The 20,656-nt window shown below is 40.5% G+C and overlaps 4 protein-coding genes across 11 annotated transcripts in view; 2 read left to right on the top strand and 2 right to left on the bottom strand.

Annotated features, from left to right (window-relative positions):
* The window catches only part of camk1b (calcium/calmodulin-dependent protein kinase Ib), a 38,186-nt gene extending 33,271 nt beyond the window's left edge, over positions 1 to 4,915 (bottom strand). The window contains exon 1 of one of the 3 annotated variants that reach the window (XM_038696321.1): positions 4,774 to 4,915. Coding sequence is in view for 2 of the 3 variants with exons in the window: in XM_038696320.1 (XP_038552248.1) it covers positions 2,582 to 2,592 (11 nt within the window). In the remaining variant the exon portion in view is untranslated. Of the gene's footprint in view, positions 1 to 2,581; positions 2,668 to 4,773 lie in introns of those variants that run through there. The other 2 variants (XM_038696320.1, XM_038696319.1) reach the window with 2 other exon arrangements.
* A 1,301-nt stretch (positions 4,916 to 6,216) lies between these two features.
* Positions 6,217 to 14,517, top strand: nek4 (NIMA-related kinase 4). Of its 5 annotated transcripts, XM_038695741.1 has the most exons (18): positions 6,219 to 6,490; positions 7,263 to 7,529; positions 7,623 to 7,820; positions 7,924 to 8,031; positions 8,654 to 8,808; positions 9,036 to 9,165; positions 10,104 to 10,326; positions 10,540 to 10,784; positions 10,869 to 10,919; positions 11,024 to 11,173; positions 11,504 to 11,668; positions 11,972 to 12,038; positions 12,196 to 12,231; positions 12,334 to 12,440; positions 12,631 to 12,722; positions 12,868 to 13,088; positions 13,162 to 13,295; positions 13,772 to 14,517. In XM_038695741.1, exons 1-18 carry the CDS (start codon positions 6,401 to 6,403, stop codon positions 13,868 to 13,870), a joined length of 2,538 nt encoding a protein of 845 aa, XP_038551669.1. In that variant the 5' UTR covers positions 6,219 to 6,400; the 3' UTR covers positions 13,871 to 14,517. The 5 variants fall into 5 exon arrangements, with proteins under 5 accessions (XP_038551666.1, XP_038551665.1, XP_038551668.1 ...); XM_038695738.1 differs by having other exon boundaries at positions 6,217 to 6,490; positions 10,104 to 10,784; positions 12,634 to 12,722; XM_038695737.1 differs by having other exon boundaries at positions 6,218 to 6,490; positions 10,104 to 10,784.
* Positions 14,518 to 14,644: 127 nt separating this feature from the next.
* Positions 14,645 to 16,071, bottom strand: spcs1 (signal peptidase complex subunit 1). Its single transcript, XM_038695746.1, has 4 exons — positions 15,916 to 16,071; positions 15,378 to 15,437; positions 15,181 to 15,267; positions 14,645 to 14,966 (listed from the first exon to the last, which is right to left on the bottom strand). Exons 1-4 carry the CDS (start codon positions 15,949 to 15,951, stop codon positions 14,841 to 14,843), a joined length of 309 nt encoding a protein of 102 aa, XP_038551674.1. The 5' UTR covers positions 15,952 to 16,071; the 3' UTR covers positions 14,645 to 14,840.
* A 299-nt stretch (positions 16,072 to 16,370) lies between these two features.
* On the top strand, positions 16,371 to 20,508 carry glt8d1 (glycosyltransferase 8 domain containing 1). 2 transcript variants are annotated; one of them, XM_038695745.1, is made up of 10 exons: positions 16,371 to 16,414; positions 16,719 to 16,765; positions 17,001 to 17,099; positions 17,284 to 17,494; positions 17,622 to 17,739; positions 17,844 to 17,928; positions 18,110 to 18,222; positions 18,341 to 18,507; positions 18,652 to 18,764; positions 19,312 to 20,508. In XM_038695745.1, exons 1-10 carry the CDS (start codon positions 16,386 to 16,388, stop codon positions 19,494 to 19,496), a joined length of 1,167 nt encoding a protein of 388 aa, XP_038551673.1. In that variant the 5' UTR covers positions 16,371 to 16,385; the 3' UTR covers positions 19,497 to 20,508. The 2 variants fall into 2 exon arrangements, with proteins under 2 accessions (XP_038551673.1, XP_038551672.1); XM_038695744.1 differs by lacking the exon at positions 16,371 to 16,414 and adding an exon at positions 16,421 to 16,486.
* The last annotated feature ends 148 nt before the right edge of the window (positions 20,509 to 20,656 follow it).

Consider the following 20,656-nt stretch of genomic DNA (forward strand, 5'->3'; position numbering starts at 1 on the left):
TATAAAAATGCTCCAGCCTTTAAGAGTTAGGAAAAGACACAAACAATGTTAATTCTTCGGTTGTCTTTCATTTTCAATTTTGTTTCACATTTTTCAGGAGAAGTTTACATTCACGTGTTTGCCCTTACCATACTCTCAAAAGCGGGACTGATCACAGAGGACCGTGCTGTCACAGCTATCATCATGAAACCCACAAAGTGGCGTATATTGCGAGACCTGGAAGACTAAAATAGCCCTGTTCATATCAGCACACCTCACTCCTCCACTGTTCCTGCTGCCTGCCTGGCAACTTCACAGTCTGTCTATATGAGACAATCTAACATATTGTTCTGGGTTGCACGGGAGCCATTTTGTTAAAAGACAATATAATAGCACAGTTTATCATTTGCCTGTCAGTTCAGAGTCAACCCATTTCATTTGCCGAATTATTATTTTATGAGTGCAATCAAGCGATAGACAGAGGAAGGCTTAACGCTGCTGTTTTCTCAGAATAAATTATCATTAATAGGACACCTCTAGCTGCATTGAGGTGCAGTCACTGATTGATGCACACACTGGCATGGATTCATAGAGCCTCCCATGTGCCATGTCCTGCCATGCGCACACACACACACACACACACACACACACACACACACACGGTGGCCCTCTCGTCGCCTTCACTAATCAGAATCCGGCTTCATACCTGTCGTCATGGAAACCCCAAAGAGCTGCTTTGGTAACTGAAAGTCTAAGTTTCTTCGGTGACTAATGGAAAGTGGCAGCTAAGGGTTTTTTTAAACAACAAAAAAAAGAATCTGGTGTGTGGTTATTGGATATGGTTTAGAAGGACACACCCAAGAAGCAGTGAAAAATGATCCAACCTGATCAGGTATACACTACATACAGTACAATTCATTAGTTATGCACCCACATGACCACTGAGGAGGTACTCTGTGTCTGTTTTTAAATACCGTATTAATTCACAGACAGTGTATTTGTGTGTCCATCTGAAATAAACTTACTGAACAATGTAACAAAAAATACAAAGCTTTCTGTTAAACATTTAAATTGACATCTGAGTCATTCGTCATTTCCTCCACTGCATTTTACATGCTATTTAAGCAACAGAAGTAAAAGGAAGTATCTCTAAATAAGGCATGAAAAAGCAGCATGCAAAGCAATGTGCTTAGGGGAAGCAGTAAGAGGAAGTCCAGTCAATTCTGCCTTACTGGGGACAATCAAACAATACATAATGACTGTAAGGCTATTTCTGAGTCCATTTTTCAACTTCACACCAGTCTCTTTCTGCAGAAATTGAGGATCATAACCAGGCATGATTTATTTCCAATGCTTTCAAAAAAAATGATCTGGAATAGGTCAAGGCGTACTAATCACTGTGTGAAAATACAATAGAACCGTTTCTGTGCAAAGATTTTTGTATGCTCTGGCATCTTGGGATTCTTTAGTCTTTCCCATGTCTGTTTGCAAAGATAGGATTTTGAGCTTGTAGTGCTGAAAGTAACTGATTGGCTGGTCAATACGGAAACAATTTGTATAATTTACTAAGTAAAAAAAACAATCACTTGCTGAGATGAATGTGAATATCTGCTTACTTATCCCTATTTCGTATTGATTTAACCGAAAATACTTTTTGACTACTGGTCAGAAAGAGCAATTTCAACAATTACTTTAGGCTCTAGTAAACTGTGAAGGAGTTAGCTTTTATTTTTATTTTACATTGAAAAGATGTAAACATGAACAAATTAAAAAAATGAAAATAATAGTGGGAGCTCTAAACTTATCTTCACTTTCTGACCAGCATTTATTAATTGCACTGTTTAAAGAGCTAAAAATAACTGCAATAGTTTGACGGAAACTGAAACCCCAGAAAGAGTGAAAATGCCTCTCACATACTGCTTGTTTGTAGCATCCCACCTTGCTCTTATGGATATTCATGGAGATTCATGTTAATTCACACACTGAGAATGGGTGGCATTGAACATCAAAGTCATTTAAACATCAAAGACATTTAAACACTATCTATGAATGCATCAAGCCTTGCTTGTCACTGGTTGTGTTCATTTTAGAAATATACAGGCAGAAACTGCGTACCCAGGAAATACCAACATGCATCTAAATCTACTTCTTAACACTTCATTTCAGTGACACAAATATCTGTATATGTTTAACATTATGCAACATCATATTAGATTTTAAATAACACATTTCAAGTAAGTGGAGCTTTAAGGACATTGTCAAAATCAGGAAGGACATTGTCAAAATCAGGAAGGGGTCTGATTTTCAAACAGGCAAAACAAGGTTCAAGTTTGAGACACGCAGGGGCAGATAGGTAAGTTTTATAAAAGGTGGTAGAGGAAAGACACATGCAGGTATCGTAAGACCATGAAGGCTAGAGGGCAAAACCAGCTCAGTTTTGACCAGTGGGTAAAGATAAGCTGCTCAAAACCTAAGAGGCAACAGGACAGAAGAGGCTTGAGATAGGGAGATGCACAATACCATAACCACATTCCCTGAGTAGTATGTTACATGCAGCATTCACACTTGTTCAAGGTTTACAGAAGAGAGTTGCTGTACTCACTGGTTTCCCATTCCTGTGATGTGCAGTAGACAGAAGAAACACACACACACACGTACGCATAACCACAGTTAAATGTAACAAACTGATGTGTAGTTAGGGTGTGTTCTTTGAACATGAAATTCAAATTTGCAATGGTGTGACGTCTGACAACACTTTAGTGCTTACAAAACACACACACACACACACACACACACACACACACACACACACACACATGTTATAATGTACGGGAAAGACTATGTTATAGTGCATGAGAGATTGAATTGCTGTTTTTTTGAGATTTTCTTCTCACAGTTGGCGCCTCATAAACAAAGACTTAACTCACACAATTCCTGCATTCCTGTTAAAGCAGATTCACTACACAAGAAGACAAATACTTTTTGAAATGATTTGATTTCTTTTCAGGGCTTGGTTAGGTCAGGTGCATAGCTAGCTACATCTATGATCTTTTAAGGCTTTCAGATGGGGAACAATTTATCGAAATCGCAATAAGGCCAAGTGCAATATCCATATTGCAGGAGCTATAATTTTTTGAGAAAGGTAATATGAATCACAACATACCATTACAAATCATTTTCTTCAGACTTTACAGACTGCAACTAAAATAAAATCTTACTATTTTGTTCAGTGAAAATTAAATACAAAAATAACCATTCCCACACCAATCGCCACTCATAGCGCAATCACAATATCAAAAACTAAAATGTTTCTATCATTCAGCCCTACTTTCAGAGCTACAGAAGACAAGGCTCTTGCTAAAATTTGAACCACAATATGAATCACCTTTCATACAGTATAGTGCATTCAGAACGGTAACCCTTTTTCTAAGTCCCAACACTTGTAATGGTTTACCTTAATGGCTTTATTGTCTCTTTGGAATCTGGGGTTTTCCAGGAATTTTGTAGATAAAAAGAGATATGCACATTGCCCAGGGTGAAATACAGCAGCTCAAAGAAGCTGGAGCCAACACAACTCCATTCACATATTTAGCACAAATAAAAATGATTCATTAGATCAAATGGTTGAACTGACAAAAGATCGAAAGTCTCTGCTGTGGTGGGTGAGTGCTTTTTCCTGTGTGGCAACTAGAGCAATATGTTTAAAAGCATGAGCACAGAGACAGCAGTGAAAAGGCAGTTTGTGATTCCCTGTTTTCTTAACTTGTAATGTCTATCAACTATTGCAGAAAACAGAAAACTATCCAATCTATACCATCCATCCCTCAACAGATGTCAACTGCTTGCCATGGGGCCTACCCAAAACTGCATGGCCCCAATGAACCCTCTGGCTGACTGACAAACAGAGAGGTTTATGAAGAGCAGTCTCATTGGTCAGCTGGTGTAAATGACCCACAACAAATCTCCTCTGTAAATGAGCTTATTCATTGATAAGCAGACTTCTTCTTACAAGACGCCATGAAGAAGTGAAGGGGGTGTGTGTGTGTGTGTGTGTGTGTGTGTGTGTGTGTGTGTGTGTGTGTGTGTGTGTGTGTGTGTTTGTGAGAGGGAGAGAGTGTGTTGACAGAGAAAGGGAGAGGGAAACTGAAAGAGGGAAGAAGAAATGAGAAATAAGCGAAGGGGTCAACACTAAAAATACTGCATCATGTCATGTTTACTGAGAAAACCTTCGCGCCATTTCTGCAGTAAAGATTAATAATAACACCACCAGGGCTCTGTCAAAACATAGCCTGTTATTATTAGCCAGTTATTTATAGATGATCAGACTGTATAAACTTGACTTCATTTTATCGTATTAATTCAGAGAGCAGTCTTGTTATACTGGTTTCTATGGAAGAGGACAAGTAAGCTATCACTTCGGTCAATCCTCATGTCAGTATCTGATCTTGAAACTGCAGCTTCAGTTACACTGAGGTCCTCTTGATGTGAATGATAGTATGCATAGCGCGACTGGCAGCTGCTGTTAACTTCAGCAGTCTCCCCCTATAGAAGAGTAAACATAGTTATAGCTTTAAAGTAATTAAATCTAAGTTCCTCTGAGCGAAAAGTCATAACACGGAGTGAATGTAAAGCGCCCGTAAGGTTAGCTAACGTTTCTCACTGATAAACGTTGCTTGAAAACGGACTATCAAACCCCCCCTGACATGAAACCGCGCTTCAACTTTCCATCTAGCCTTTGAGGAAGAGACATAATGAAAGTTTGTGTCATGACAGCGTAGCAGAAGTGGTCTCTACCTGAAATTCAGCAGTCAGTGAGGTCCAACAGTGGTGCTCAGGGTCCGCCCGTCTGTCTAACTCGTAGAGCTGTCACACGGAATCTGTACTTGGCAACCTCACCAGCAGCGCTCCTCCTGACGTCACCTCAGGGCAGGAAAAGGACCAATCACCGTCCAAAGCAGCGGCGCACAGGTAAACATCTCTGCCAAGCTATTGGTCGCATCTCTCCACACGTGACCCTCCCTGCTGTACTTCGGATAGAGGGCTTGGAGGTGAGTAGGTGGTTTGACGGTGGTTGTCATAAATGGCCCCTGCACTAATAGGAATTTAAAAATAGAGATACAGCTATATACACGGACAACAAAGCATTGTAACCACATACAAATATGCTAATTAATACATATTGAATAAACATTATGGTGATGACAGCCATTGTGATCATGGCCTACTTGCGGCTAGGTATTATCTCAAACTCTGGACCACATAATCCCTTACTTAAGCTATACTGTAGATTTGATCCAGTGGCAAAGTGTACAAACACACAGAGAGAAGCTATAGAACTATTAATAGCCTACTCAGCCTATTACATTAGCAGGCTACTCGTGGTAGTAGTAAGTTAAGTAAACTTAATAGATACTTATAAATAAATAAAACCAACACCAAACCAATTAAATCTATTTATTTGTGACCTAAAATAAAGCCCACACAACTGACTTCCCCATGTCTTTTCACTCTGCACCACTTTGCTTCACTGAATTCGTGCGCTCTCAGTTTGTGGTGGTCTAGTGCTCCACCTAGTGGGGTTGCATGGCCCCAAACAGGCAAGGTGAAGTCCACAGAAACGGTCTGCCCGAAATAAAATAAAAATCTGTAGTGGATGCAATATGAGGCAACCAGACCTTTTGATCATTTTTATATATTATAACGTTGAAATACTCGTGCCATGCAATTATAATAAGTTAGTCATTGTTTATAGTGACCACTTGCTCGTTTGTCCCAAGTGCTTAAGATTTTTTGGCTTTTTGATGACACATTACTGACATATGACATGGCAGGACGCATCTCATTTACAAGTAAGCTACCAATTACAGGGCCTGATATTTTAGTTGCTGGGTAAATGAAACGGGGTATGATAAAAATGATTTGTTACACTTGTATATTTAACAAAAAAAAAAAAAAATGAGATCGCTTTATCCTACAGCAATGTGATACAATCAAGGTACACCAAAAAAAGGAGGGGAGACTGCTTCCAGGGTTTATCAAAAAGAGAGAATTAATTTTTAAACTTCTAAATAAATGCTATCTCAAGTGAATGCAGGGTATTTGTGAGGCACGGTTGGTGTGATGGCTGTCCGGTGTCTAGATGCGGACGCCTGGTGGCGCTGTGATGCAGACGGAGCAGAGTTTCGGTCTGATTGGACCCTCTCAGCGTCGTCGGCACTGAACTCCCGGTTGCCTAGTGAGGAAAAAACTTATCGACTGCTGCAAATTTCCTGCGTTTTCAAAATCACATCTGTGACACTGAGAGCGAAGGTTCCCCGAACATACACGTACATCCCGTCTGTACAGCTGAAGGATGGGACGAAATAAACCCGCTTTTGTTGCTGGGAGTGTCGAGTAACGTTTCAGCGTTTCAGGCCGGAGAATGATGAATAATTACACTTTCATCAGGGTCGTTGGTAAAGGGAGTTACGGGGAGGTGCACTTGGTGAAACACAAAACAGACCGAAAACAGGTGAGAAACGGAAAGTGTTTGTGCAGTTCAGTACAGCCCACCAAAGTTTAACGTTAAATAAGCAACGTAACGTTATAACGTTAGCGTTATATTCACTTGAAGTTTTATAATCACCAGGCTTGACTACAAAGACCCCGCTAAGGGATAAATAGCTTAAAGTTAGCTGAAGTCGGTTTGTTACGCTCTTTCACATTATGTTGTGAAGCGAACACAATAATGTTAACGCATCCAGTGCGCTGGAAAACACAACAAAGTCATATGTTAGAGAAGAACATTTTATTTAGTTGCACGGTAATAACACTCAGTTTGACAGTTGCTAAAAGTAGTTGAATTGAACCTATATAACCTTAAAAAGCTGTAGCTGCATGATTATTACTGACCATCATGGTGACTGTCATCCACCTTCTTTAGAGAGGAAGATTTGTAGTTAACTTAAGCCACCAAACAACAAAATGTTTTTCTGGTTCATGGTTCCAATGTCAGCATTGCATAGCTTGAAAAGTAATCATTCATGTGTGGATCACTAAAATTGAAGGGAATTGTGAATCTCTGGTCCATAACAGTCATTAACTTTAGCTAAAATAATGTAATTATGTAAATGTAACCTTAAACTGGGTCCAGTTCTTTGCAGTCTGGTTGAAAATGCCTCAGTTTCTTCACTTTGTGGTGACAAACATTGTATGTTTTCCTTAACTTCCAATTCAGGAGACTGATGCATTGTGTGTGTGTGTGTGTGTGTGTGTGTATGCGCCCCCCCCCCCCCCCCCCCCAGTATGTTATTAAGAAGCTGAATTTAACCACCTCCTCCAAGCGGGAACGGCGTGCTGCAGAGCAGGAGGCGCAGCTTCTGTCCCAGCTACGACATCCCAACATTGTGACATACAGGGAGTCTTGGGAAGGAGATGACTGCCAGCTGTACATTGTGATGGGTTTCTGTGAAGGCGGGGACCTTTATCATCGACTCAAACAGCAAAAGGGAGAACTCTTACCTGAGAAGCAGGTGGTGGAGTGGTTTGTCCAGATAGCCATGGCACTCCAGGTATGTTGTGAGATTGAAAGTGGAGGCCTAAATTTATTTTTCTTTAAACGAGTACAGAACATCTGAACTCACTGTTGTGATTTTGCTCTGCAGTACCTGCATGAGAGGAACATTCTTCACCGGGACCTTAAAACACAGAACATCTTCCTGACGAAGACCAACATCATCAAAGTCGGGGACCTTGGCATCGCACGAGTATTGGAGAATCAGAATGATATGGCCAGCACGCTCATAGGGACCCCTTACTACATGAGTCCAGAGCTCTTCTCTAATAAACCCTATAACTACAAGGTAATTGATAGATTGGATTGTGGTATTGAGTTGTCTGCTCTTACTGTCTATTCATGAATGGTGATAGGCGCTGCTTTATAAATGGGTGTTGTGTTTTTTTTAGTCAGATGTATGGGCCCTGGGTTGCTGTGTGTATGAAATGTCCACACTGAAACATGCCTTCAATGCCAAGGACATGAACTCACTGGTCTATCGCATCGTAGGAGGAAAGGTGGGTTTTGTCTTTTTTTTATGCTATCTATATATGCTACGATGATGAAAACTATTCTAAACTCTCACTCACTTCCACTAGACACGCTTCACACCAGATGACAGTTGAAATAGGGATTTTACATCTGCAATGTCCAGGAGAGTCTAGCAGATTTGTGTTGGACAGCTTCCCATGAAAGAGGGCGCATCTGGACGTAGTTGTGATAGCCCCAAAGTCCGTGTGAAGTGAAGCAGTGGTCAGGTGGGGAGAGAGATAGTAGGGGAGAACTGGCTTTAAAGACACCACTAGAGAGGTTTGAATGGTTTTATTTTTAATAAATTATTTATGCTTTTCCAGGTGACAGAAACCATCGTTTTGCAACAGATATATAAATCAGCTATTAATCTGATTCTGAAGTTTGCTTTTCAGCTCCCTGAACAGACTGAAGTTGGAAATAGTCTTGTCCTTTCCCGAGTAACCACATAAGACAGAGCTGTGGGTTTATTGATCGGTAGTTTTAGCCATCTTGAGCAGGAGTTAAATAATTGTTTATCTACTAGTTAATCCAGTACATTATTTCTGAATTTTATGGCAAAAAAGTTTCACAATGGTGTGTAATATTTTCCTCTGGTTTTCTCATCAGCTGCCACAGATGCCCAGTAAGTATGATCCACAGCTGGGAGAACTGATCAAGAGCATGCTGTGCAAGAGACCTGAAGACAGACCTGATGTCAAACTTGTCCTCCGGCAGCCCTACATCAAAAGACAAATTGCCATGTTCCTTGAGGCCACTAAAGAGTAGGTGGCACAGAGAGCAGACTGGCTTGCTGTTATTTTTCATTTCTTCGAAGCTTTTAGTTTCATGCAAAAACCTCAATCAATGCTTTTTGTTTGTTTTCTTTGTATAGATCTCTATATGAATGCTGATTTCCATCCCTCCTTTGTTGTTGCTCCTCTGTCACAGTGAGCTGCTAGCAGTCGATAAAATGATTAAACTTTACTCAGGTGTTTTTGTTTTTTACCAGAAAAACTGCCAAGTCAAGAAAGAAAGCTGTGGGTGGCACTGGTGATTGTAGGGCCAAATCACCTGTTGTGTCATCTCAGCTAAAACCTGAGAGAAGTGCCCAGCCTGAACCTTTAGCCAGGGTGAAACGGGTGAGTGAATACAGAATAACGAGGCTGGTTTAACACAATATTTTAGAATATTCCCATAGTACCTCATGATGTCCATCACTCAGTGGTGAATTACTGCGTTGTCACATATTGAAAATGTATTCTGGGATTTTCTTTTATTTCTCATAATAGATCTTAAAATAGACTAATAGTAACATACAGGTACTTTCTGTTATACTCAACAATTAAGCTTCATTATGAATAGGAACTTTTTGATTTGAATGGTAGCATGTCATCGGTTAACTCAGTCCTGCTAGTTCAAATAAAGTGCCCACCTAATCATCTAAGTTGAAAGTATTGGTTTGTCACTTGGACATGGCTGTCATGGACAGTAATGCATTGGCCAAGATGAACAATGTCTTTTATAATTAATTAATTAACGGTGGGCTACTGTGCTTTGTAAATAGCCAGCAATAAGGACGACTGACATTCATATTTCTAAGCTTAATTAGTTTAATTGGGACACTGAATTAATTGACTTTTTCAATGAAAGCACTTTACTTGGTCACAGTAAGCAGGTAGAAAACATATTACTGGCACATTTCTTTACTCTATTACAGTAAAGCCAGCGAGCAAGTGTTGTTGGATTCAAGTAACATTGTGTAAATACCTTTCAGAACTTTTTATTTTGAGACAGAATCAGTACACATGTATAATGTTCATATCTTTAGATTCATAACATACAGTACATGACATCGCATTAAGGCTTTCCAAGTTGTCATGACCAATCCTAAATAAGTTCTATTATTGTATATTTTTTCTCAATGTGTGTGTGTGTGTGTGTGTGTGTGTGTGTGTGTGTAGGTTTATCAAAGTAGTAAGATAAAACAGTCCAGTGGATTGCTCAGATTACTGTACAGCTGTCGTCATGCCGGGAACCATCAGTGTTTATTATAGTTTCTGTTTTTTCTCTTCATCAGAAAGAAGAGACACAACATAAAGTCTGGAATGGCGCGACCGAGTGCACTCCAGTCCAAACACCTCTGCCACCCAAACCCTCTTCACCTGATGCTCTCAAAGCCAGCATCACATCCCTGGCAACCATCAGCAACATTAATATTGATATCCAACTCCAAGGGGACAAGGACCTGCTGAAGAGACAGGCGCAGGGGCCCCAGACAGTTGTGTCTCACCACCTGGCAGGTAATGAACCTGTGGCTCACACTGTTCACAAAGACAGCAAGGGAAGAGGGAAACCCGATCCTTCTCCCCCTCCTTCCCCTCTTAAGCCCACTCTGAAGTCTGTATCAGGTGTTTGCGGCAGGGGAGGAGATGAGAGGAGGGCATCCAATGGATTGTTAGACATTCATCCCCAGGCCATGTCAAACCCTGGGGATACATTTTCTGTCTCTGCAGAGAAACAGATGTCAGATGTGGATGATAAGAATGACACCATGGAGTTACTGAAAGAGGCTGACATGCAGAACCCAAAGGTAGAAGTGGAGAACGAGGCTGCTTTTTCTATCCCTGAGAGGAGACCTGCACACAAATCTAATATAGGAAATACTGGAGTGGTTGTGGAAGCTAATGTAGACAATAACAATGACACTGTTACCCTTCTCAAAGGAGCGCTGACACAACACCATACCTCCAAAATCCAAGTAAGTGCTCTTAGTAGTAGAGCGGTATTTCTGCTGTTTTCTTGTGAAGAATTTGTTTGCATGCGTTAATTGATGTGTTTGTAGGAAAACCTAGAATCTACTGAAAAGCTGTTGGAGCCGTTTCCTCCAACACTGGTGAGCATTAAAATTCTTGTACTCATTCTGTGGCAGCTCCTGCCAGAATAAATTAAATTGTGGGAAGATTTTCTGCCAGTTTAAATGTATTGGTGTCTGTCTAGGATCCTGTTGAGGAGGACTCACCCTTACCAGTCAGTAACCCGGGTCTGAGCACTCCATGCAAAACTCCGCTGTACTTTTCATCAGAACCTTCTGTATCCCAGCAGCACAGAGGGAGGGACACAAGATGGACACATGGCGATCAAGACAAGGTAAAGGCAGATACAGGAGCTACTGTTAGATATCTTAGCTTTAGCAACCGGAAGTGCAAAGATTGTTGGGCTCTGAATCAAAATATATAAAAAAAGGAAAGCAGTTCAGTTTATTTATCCTAAATGCTATTGCCTCATAGGACAACATGGAAAACATTTTTCCCAGAAAATCATGCAAGCTTATTAAATGCTGTGAACTGTCAAAATGTATTTTCAGATCTAAGATAAAGTCAAGATATGATTGTTGAAAATATCCTCTTTCAAGTACATTTTTCTGCTCCGGCCAGACAATAAATTTGACAAATGTGAGACTTTTATGCTTTCTGTTAGTCCAAGGTGTCTGCTTCTAGACCTTTACCTCCACCTCCTGTTGAGAGCACAGCCGTGGAGGGGAGGAAGAGGAGCAGGAGGAGTACAGAGGGCAAGAAAGCTAGTGTAGCCGCAACCTCCACATCAGTTATTTCCTGTAAGGACGGATTCTTACCACTGCCACAGGTGAGAGTGCTCCTCCACTCACACAGAGCATACAGCCACATTACTGCAAAGACTGAATATCTATTTTGCCTAATAAGCTGTGTCATAACATTTCTGCAATATGAAAAATGATTTAAAAGTTTTCTTTCAGTAGGTGTAAATCATTTGAGACCATGGTTTGAATGTAATACGAGACAATATCAAAAGCTTTGTTTCTGTCCTAATTCTTTTTGTGCTTGTGGCTGATGGTCTCGGTCGGTTCTTGCTGAAATCAGCAGATGCAGTTTTTCAATCACAAATAATGTGGGCCGATTTTATTTTCAGGATCGTCCTCTATCTGCCAGAGAGAGGAGAAGACTGAGGCAGTCACAGGAGAGTGCCGGCCAACCAGGTACTTACTATCTTCTCCTAACTAAAACATTATAGTTGGACCAATAACGAAAAAACAGTAAAACTTAAGTTGTAGAAGCTGGGAAAGGAAGGAAAAATCAAAAACAGTAATCCTAGAAAATGTACTTCCATACACACATATTTTTTTTATACTTCAGGACACCAGGAAACAAACATACACATGCACATTGTTGGTGAGATATTCTATACATTATTACAGCTCGATTAAAAAACAAAAAAAGTAGCAGTTGGTAGGTGACTGATTTTCTTGATTTAATTTTCTGCTCTTTACACAGGCGTTAGTGTGGTAAGAAGGGCGTCTTATGATGTCACTTCCACCAAGGATGAGCACTACAACACCCCAGTTACCAGATCCGTTTCAGACACTGAGACCAATAGTAAGGTACTGACACCTCATCACCGTGACATTCAGTTGTACTTTGTACAGTTGTTAAAAGGGAACTGCACTTTTTGAAAGCAAGACAGTAAAGGCTAGATATGCCTTGTGCCACTAAACTTATGTTATAATGAATGTAAAACAGAAGTCTCTGTCAAACTATTGTGACACAGCAGTGGGATATGTTTCATTACAGCAGGATAAGCTGCCGGAGCAAAGGTCAGATGAAGATGAGTGCAGCTCGTCCACAAGTTCCACAGAACGTTCAGAGGCAGACTGCAGGGAAAGGTGAGAGCGTCGACGACAGCAGAAAATAACATAAAGTGCAACTGAACTACAGTCACGCTATTGCTTTGCTATTTATATTTTTAGCTCTGGAAAGTCTCTGTTAACATATATGCTGTATAAACCACGATTTATGGGTCATCTGCAGGAAGACCGAATCCAGCGACATGCAGGATTTAGTCCATATGATGACCCAAACCCTGAGAATGGATATTGGAGACGGTGTGAGCGAGGTGGGAAAGAGCAGCAAATTTGGCTCTACGGCACTGCCGGAATTTAAACTCAACAAGAAGTACAGGGACACCCTGGTGCTTCACGGGAAGGCTCGAGAGGGAGCAGAGAACCTGTTGCTTGGTGAAATACCAAAAGGTTAGACACTTCAGTCAAACTCTGTTGCCATTCTGGAGCCTCCTTGTGTTTAACCAGCTTGTATCTCCTAAAGGCTCCACGTCTGGCCCAGCCAAGATAAGGAGAGCCATAGAACACCTGAGAACAGATCTAGTGAAGGGCCTGGGGGTCAAGCTGCTGGACAGAGTCCTGGATATCATGGAGGAGGAGGATGACAACAAACGAGAAGTAAGATTTTTAACAAGTAAAACACATCACACCAAATCATTTATACTGCACCCACGGTGTAACTGCTAAAATCTGTCAATAACATAAAATGTACAGTAGGAGCAACTAAATATATTATGTCCATCTGTGCACAATGCTTAGAGATATTATGGTTTCCTTAAGTGAAATATATTGTGCACCTCTATACCATAAGTATAATATGTCATAAAGATACAAGTTACATCCAGAAATGGCTGTGATTTTCAAATGCACTCATCAATTTGTATGTCAGACATATGGAAACTGCTTGTTCACAATTAAATGGACCCCTTTAACTAAAGAAACTAACTTAACACTAACTTCTAATCACACCTGTGAAATAGATTAACATGTCCTTGCACAGTGCAGCCAGTTTATCTGCAAACTTTAAGAACTATAATTCACCTGTCCTTTGTTTCCAAAATGATCACAGTTGGCATCCCTTTTTCTCACTGCAGCTGTGCCTTCGTAATCAGATGGGGGATGACAAGTACCACGCTTATGCTGTAATGGTGAGGCAGCTGAAATTCTTTGAGGACAACGCCTTCAAGGTTTAGAGAAAATGCTGCATACACATTTGCGTTTCCAAAACACCACTTGTGAGAACATGTTCACGAGAGGCAAGAATCTTGACAGGTCTCGTTTAACAAGAAACTTTGTCTTTGAGAGAAACGTCTCAGTCCTCAAATAGAAACTTGTACTCAAGTGAAAACCTGTCTATACTGTGAACAAGAAGGTTCATTTGTTTCCTGCCAAAAGACCACCCTGTTTGTGTGGCGTTGCTACTTTCTTCCTCCTGCTTGCATGCATTGATCATTTATGCTTGCAGGTTTTGTCACAGAATTGCCACAATGTCTGCCCTTGTGTGAGCAGTAAAAGTTAAATTACTGTTTTTAAGTTGTTTTTTTCCCACCTTATTCTTCAAACAGGATTTGTGAATTATTCTTGTAATTTTCAGGATTCCTATGCAAAGCTTGAGTTATGTTAAAGCACTCTTTCTACTTTTTGTAGTGGATACTCTATTTATAATGCAGGACAGAATTTGAACAATTGTTTTTACCTATGCTGTATCTTTGAAGACACTAGATCTCACTTCTGTTGCTGTATTGTATTTTCTTAAACACAAAATAATGTAATGTAGATGCATTGTAGATATTAACATTTCAATGATTTCTAATAAATCCTAAATGTATTGTTTTGTTTATATCCGTTTTCCATAATGTTGAGAACCACAATAAAACAATTTCATTGACAGCGACAACTGAAAGAAGAAGAAATGCATCACAGTAACATACTCAGCAAGTCCTGCAGAAAAAAAATCCCTCATCCCATTTATAAAACAAAGGCAGTATCAGATGTTTATTATTTGGACACATATGTTTTTCATTATTGACTGATAAACACTGTAACAACGTTTCCCCCCCAAATGCTTCTAATAATGGAAACTGAGAGACAGAATTCAAAATAATTTCCAATATAAAACGATGTATTAACAGCCAGGTAGGGATAATTCACAGTAGCTCAGAGTTATTTGTGCTTCTTCTTCTTGAGACTTTCCTGAGGCTTTTGGCTGGATTCGCTGCTGGTCTCTGGTACAACTGGCTGCCAGGAGAGAGGATTCTGTCTGAACATAGGCCATGGCGGCAGGGTCAGCTGAAGTCAAGGGCAGAAACAGAAGAAATTATGATTTTGGCTGTTGAAGGCCCACTGTAAGAAGCCTTCATATGGTGTACAGCCAACAATGTGCAGCAGAGAGGTATGGATTAGCAGAAACAAAAATTAGCAGAGTTAATTATTGTGGCTACACAACATCTAAATCTATATCAAATCTTCACAAATGAAGCAGACAATGCAGATAGAAACTTACCACACAGGACACAACAAAACCAGCCAATACTATGTACACCGTCCACCCAAACTGTTCAATGATCAGACCGTAGACGAATCCAATGACCTGGAGAGACGATACAAATGATATCAGTGATCCTGATAACGGCTAACAACGCAGTATCATTCTGTAGACCTATTTTGAGTTGCTAGTTTGTAGAAGTCATGGTTAGTTACCGCTGAGATGAGTATTATTCCTTGAAAAATCTGTTCAGCCAGCTTCTGGCCTTTATAATCCTGTAACACAAGGGGGACATCGTTTAGGCAACTTTAATAACACAAACTCCGTACAGGCTGAGGTAAAGAGGGTAGTGTGTCTGCAAAATAAATAGCGGGTGAGAAATTGGTGTTGTCTGATAGCGTTGTTTAACGTTACACAAATTTATTGGCAATACCAAGCTAACGGTTCTTAAACAAGGTCCAATGTAGTGAAGTCACAGGTGTGCGCCACAAGATCAAGCAACAACTGGCGACTTAGGTTCATTCACAATACATGCATATTCACTTGATATGTGGCTCTGTTAAAGCCACAACTGATCAGAAAACGATGTTTATTGTAACTTTGAACGATGTTATAACAATAGCTAGCATAGCAGCTGTTACCGATGTAACGTTAAGGTTAACTTAACAACTGCACTGGCTAGCTAAGAATTAATGTTAGCTTGACAGAAAAGCAAGAATGAACGACTAGCGTGCAGCTCAAATTATCTCTTACCATGTGAGTGGGAATAGACTTGAATATGGACAGCATCTTTTCACTTAAAATAAACACGCATACACGGGAAGAGTTTGGTTCAAACGGTATAACGAGCCGAAGCGATTTGACTTCCGGTACCAAACCGATACGTCGTGTTGTGAAGGACCCATCCAGCCACTCCTGCGTGTTATAACTTAACGTTGCGTTTGCTGCGCCGCGCAGTTTCACAGATCTATAAACAATATGAATTGAGCAAAGTGCTTGTGGATGCTTCATGTTGATGATCCATTTGGTTTGTGTTAGTTCGCCTCCCTAAATGACTTTACGTCAAAATATCTAACTACGTTTAGCTATTATATTTTAAGCATACAGTTTTTACCCGGTATCTCTCGTCATTAAGTCATGTATACATATTATTAAAAAAACAATAATTGTTTTATACAAACTGGAAACAGCAAGTTAATGTAATTTTACAATCAGGCAAACGCATGGGCATCTATTACTACGTGCAATTGTGGTAAGGGATAAACTTGTTGATGTTGAGTTGGCAGTTTGGCTCTGGCGTGAATTATTTCCACTGTCCTGTCTGGTTTGTGTTAAGAGCTGCTTTTACCTGCGCTGTATACATTTTAAACTGAATCATATTAACACACAGTTAAAAGCCTGTAGTTTGCGAACGGTCCAGTTGTGTGTCGCCACGCAGGGGTGCAGCAGCGACTCGGGTTCACCTCAGTCCTCATTAGCTAAGCAGATAATAGAGATTGGGCTGCACTGATTATTATTATTATTATTATTTTTGTAACAATTTATATTTTTATCAGGGGTACTGAAGGGACGGATGCGGCCGCTGCCATGACATTGAGGAGAGGTGAGTCAGGTTACATGAAGTGACTTCTTATTTGCGCCTCAGAAATGTGTAATTATGTCTAGAAAACGTTACTGTAGCACAGTGTGGAAACAGTAGTTTAATAGATTCTGGTAGGCCAGTGCTGAGGCACAATGGCTGCCATTTACATTACATAAAACATTACTTATTACAGATTTGTGGATACTGACACTTTACCACTGCTATTACAAACATAAGCTCTTGTCATATCTTGTAGTAAACGTGGTCATCCTTGTGCTGCTGGCCGTGGCCTTCCTGATCATAGTTCAACGAAATCTCCTAAACCTCAGGGACTTCTTACACAAGGAACATCCAGGTGTGCTTATCTTTGTGCTGGGGGAAGTATACTGTGTGTCCGCTATTCTGTTACCTACATGTGTGGGGTACACTTTTTAAATCAGAATATCTTGCGTGTTGTCAACATCCCATCAGACAAATTCAGTGCATAAAATTAAATAATTCAAGCAGTTTGTGAAACCCCCCAAAATGTCTTTATCCAGGTGCGGAGATGATTCTTCCCTTTGAATCGGAGTTGTCTCCAGACCTCAGACTAGAGTCGGTGAGGAAAGGAGAGGAGATCCCCGTCCTCATCACAGCTGCTGAGGAAAGACTCGGTGCTGTGGTTGCTGCCATGAACAGTGTCTACCAGAACAGTAAAGCCAACGTCGTCTTCACAATAGTGACCCTGAATGACACAGTGGATCACCTAAAGTAAGACAATAAAGCAGGTCTCTCTTGCTTCATCATGCATACCATTATGTTGCCTTGGGCATATTAATGCAGGTCTCATTGTTTTTACCAAAGCTAAGAGGATTTTTTTTGTTTGTTTTACCAACAGAGTGTGGCTTAGCAAGACAAACCTGAAAAATATAAAGTATAAGTTGGTTATTTTCAAGCCTGAGATCCTCAATGGGAAGATATCTAAAGATCCTCAGACGCTGGAGGCTGCAAAACCGGTGAGACAACTGAGTGTTTTCTCAATGTGCCAGAATAAGTTTTCATAATACCGTTTACCTTTCTTCATCCCTTGCAAACATTGTTTTAATTATCTATTTTTCAGTTGTCTTTTGCCAGGTTTTATCTACCTGCATTCATACCCGAGGCAGAGAAAGCTATCTATTTGGATGACGATATCATTGTACAAGGTAAGACACCACCATGAAAGGAAGATAATTAACTTGGCCATAAACGTAGTATTTTCCAGCTGCTTGTCATTCAGAAAATGTGTTTTCCGAGCACCATTACACTCTCAAAAATATACATGTAAGAGCAGTAGGAGAAAAGATTATCAGGAAGGGAATTGATGCCTGTTCTGTTGGATCTCAGGGGACATTCAGGAGCTTTATGAAACCAACCTCAAACCAGGACATGCAGCTGCCTTTTCAGATGACTGTGATTCAGCATCTGCTAAGGGCATCGTTCGAGGGGCTGGAAATCAGGTGGGCATCATGAGCTGACTTTTTTCAATTATGTAAAAAAATAAAGAGCATCATAATGTGGAGGTTCTTGGTGAATGTGGCAACATTTTGATTACACCATGATTTTTTTTTAAAATAGAAGAACTATATAGGTTTCCTGGACTTCAAGAAGGAGGCTATCAAGAAGCAGGGGATGAGGGCCAACACGTGCTCCTTCAACCCCGGGGTCATCATCGTTAACCTGACCGAGTGGAGGAACCAGAACATCACGCGGCAGCTGGAGCACTGGATGGAACTGAACACGCGGTACGTTTACTCACACTGGTGACAAGATGGGTGAATATGAGGCAGTCTGAAGGCAAAAGTCTGGAATTTTACATCAGTTGAACAGAACTCTAATATCATGGATGCTTTTTGTTCACATTAAGCTGAATGTGTTAATTTCCTCAGGGAGGATCTGTACAGTAAGACACTGGCAGAGAGTATCACAGCCCCCCCACTCCTCATTGTTTTCTACAAACGTCACTCCACCATCGACCCCATGTGGCACGTCAGGCATCTTGGTAAGTTGCTGATTGGGAACTGCAACACATTAAGAGATCAAGCTTTCCATGTGGACAAGTTTCTCTGGGAGGTTTGTGCGATACTTCCACACATACTTATCCACGTGTACTGGGCGTATATAGCCCAGACTTGTGCTGCGTGAGTATTTTGAGAAGAGATTTTAAAGGAATGGTTCAATATTTCCCCCTGCTCCAAAGTGATTATGCTAAGCTAACTGTCTCCTGGCTCTCTAGCTTCACATTTAATGGACAGATATGAGAGTGGTATTGATCTTCTCGTGTAACGCTTACTTCCCAAAATGTTGAACTATTCCTTTAGCAGACCTTCTGAGGTACTTTTTCTGTTGCTTTAATTGTACCAGAAGTTATAACCGACTTTCTTCTGTGGTCTGTGAAGGATGCAAGTATTGGTTAAACTTTTTGGTGTCATATTTCTTTAATTAGAATTTCAGAATGTTTGCTTGGTTTGCATGTTTTTGAAGCCAAATACAATGAACAGTGTCAGACATTTGAATGATCACATGATGGCAAAACATTGTTTTTCCAGGTACTACAGGCGCCGGAAACCGCTACTCCCCACAGTTTGTGAAAGCTGCCAAACTCCTCCACTGGAACGGGCACTATAAGCCCTGGGGGAGAACGTCATCCTTTTCTGACGTGTGGGACAAGTGGTTCATTCCAGACCCCACAGGAAAATTTCATCCAGTGCGAAGACACACAGGGGACAACTAGACGGGAAAATTTTGTTTCAGGAACTTTCGACCACCCAAGCCAGCCGAGTCCCAGCAGGACCACACCTCGCAATATCTCAGGAACTAAGTTAGGCCTTTTCCCAGCTCTGTACTTGAGTTCGGTCCTCCTCCGCACACGTAGACCTGTGCAGTCTCACAATCCCTTAAACACACAAGACATTTTTTATATACCCAGTGAATCTCTATTACTGCTTGGAGTGCACAAATATTTTTAGTTCAGAAACTCTGCGCCCTTAAGATTGCTTTGACAGTCGCTTGTGTAAGAGCAGTGTTTCATCCTGATGAAATGATTAGACATACGTATGCATCAGTCCCAGTCAGCAGTAATGAGATACCTTGTGACAATTTACGCTGTTTGCATACTAAATGAGTGTGTAGTTACCTCAGCCATGACAGTGAAGCAGTCGACCCCACAGTTTATAGCTTGTTCAAACACGTTCCCCTCAGAGTTCTCACTTCTGTCTGAATTGTGAACATATTAGCCGTGCACATGCCTCATTTCGTTACCTCAATTCAATACTTCCTGTGGAAAAGTAATTAATTTTTTATGCTTAATGGCTCATTGGTTTATTTGTCAGATCTTTGTATTAACATCTTGTTAAAGCTGTGCTTAGGGCAGCATTTCCATCACAATCAGACACAAAATGCTGTTTAACTCTGTTCTGTTATTCTCAATTGTTAATCCAGTGCAACTACAGTCAAGCTAATAGGACACTATCATTTTGATTTATCCCAAGTATGAATTAACTATGCCATAAATGAACACTAATTCAGTGTTGTACTGCCTCTGATGCTCAACTGTTTTTTTAATGACTTTATATACAGACCACTAAACAAACAGCACCTCTGCAGAAATGCACAAAATTCTCACATTTCATCCCCATCAGGATATTTTTGTTTTTTAAAACCTCAAAAAGCAGTCACCTTGCTGGTGCAAGTATGTCATGTTTTGTATAGTACATGAAATAAAATGTACATTTTTATCAATCAAATTTTATTTTTTTATTTGTCTGCAATGAACAGTTTTTCTTCTCTCCAGATTTGACATTGTCAGGATTGTGTCTAGTTTTCTGTAATACTTACCTACTGTAAAAGGGGTGTGAAATAATTACGAGCCAAAGGCAATGCAGTTTAAATGTC

The sequence above is a fragment of the Micropterus salmoides genome, unplaced genomic scaffold (genome assembly GCF_014851395.1).
Source record: "Micropterus salmoides isolate LMB-PRFRI ecotype aquatic unplaced genomic scaffold, ASM1485139v1 Ms_hic_scaffold_4, whole genome shotgun sequence".
Taxonomy (NCBI): Eukaryota; Metazoa; Chordata; class Actinopteri; order Centrarchiformes; family Centrarchidae; genus Micropterus; species Micropterus salmoides.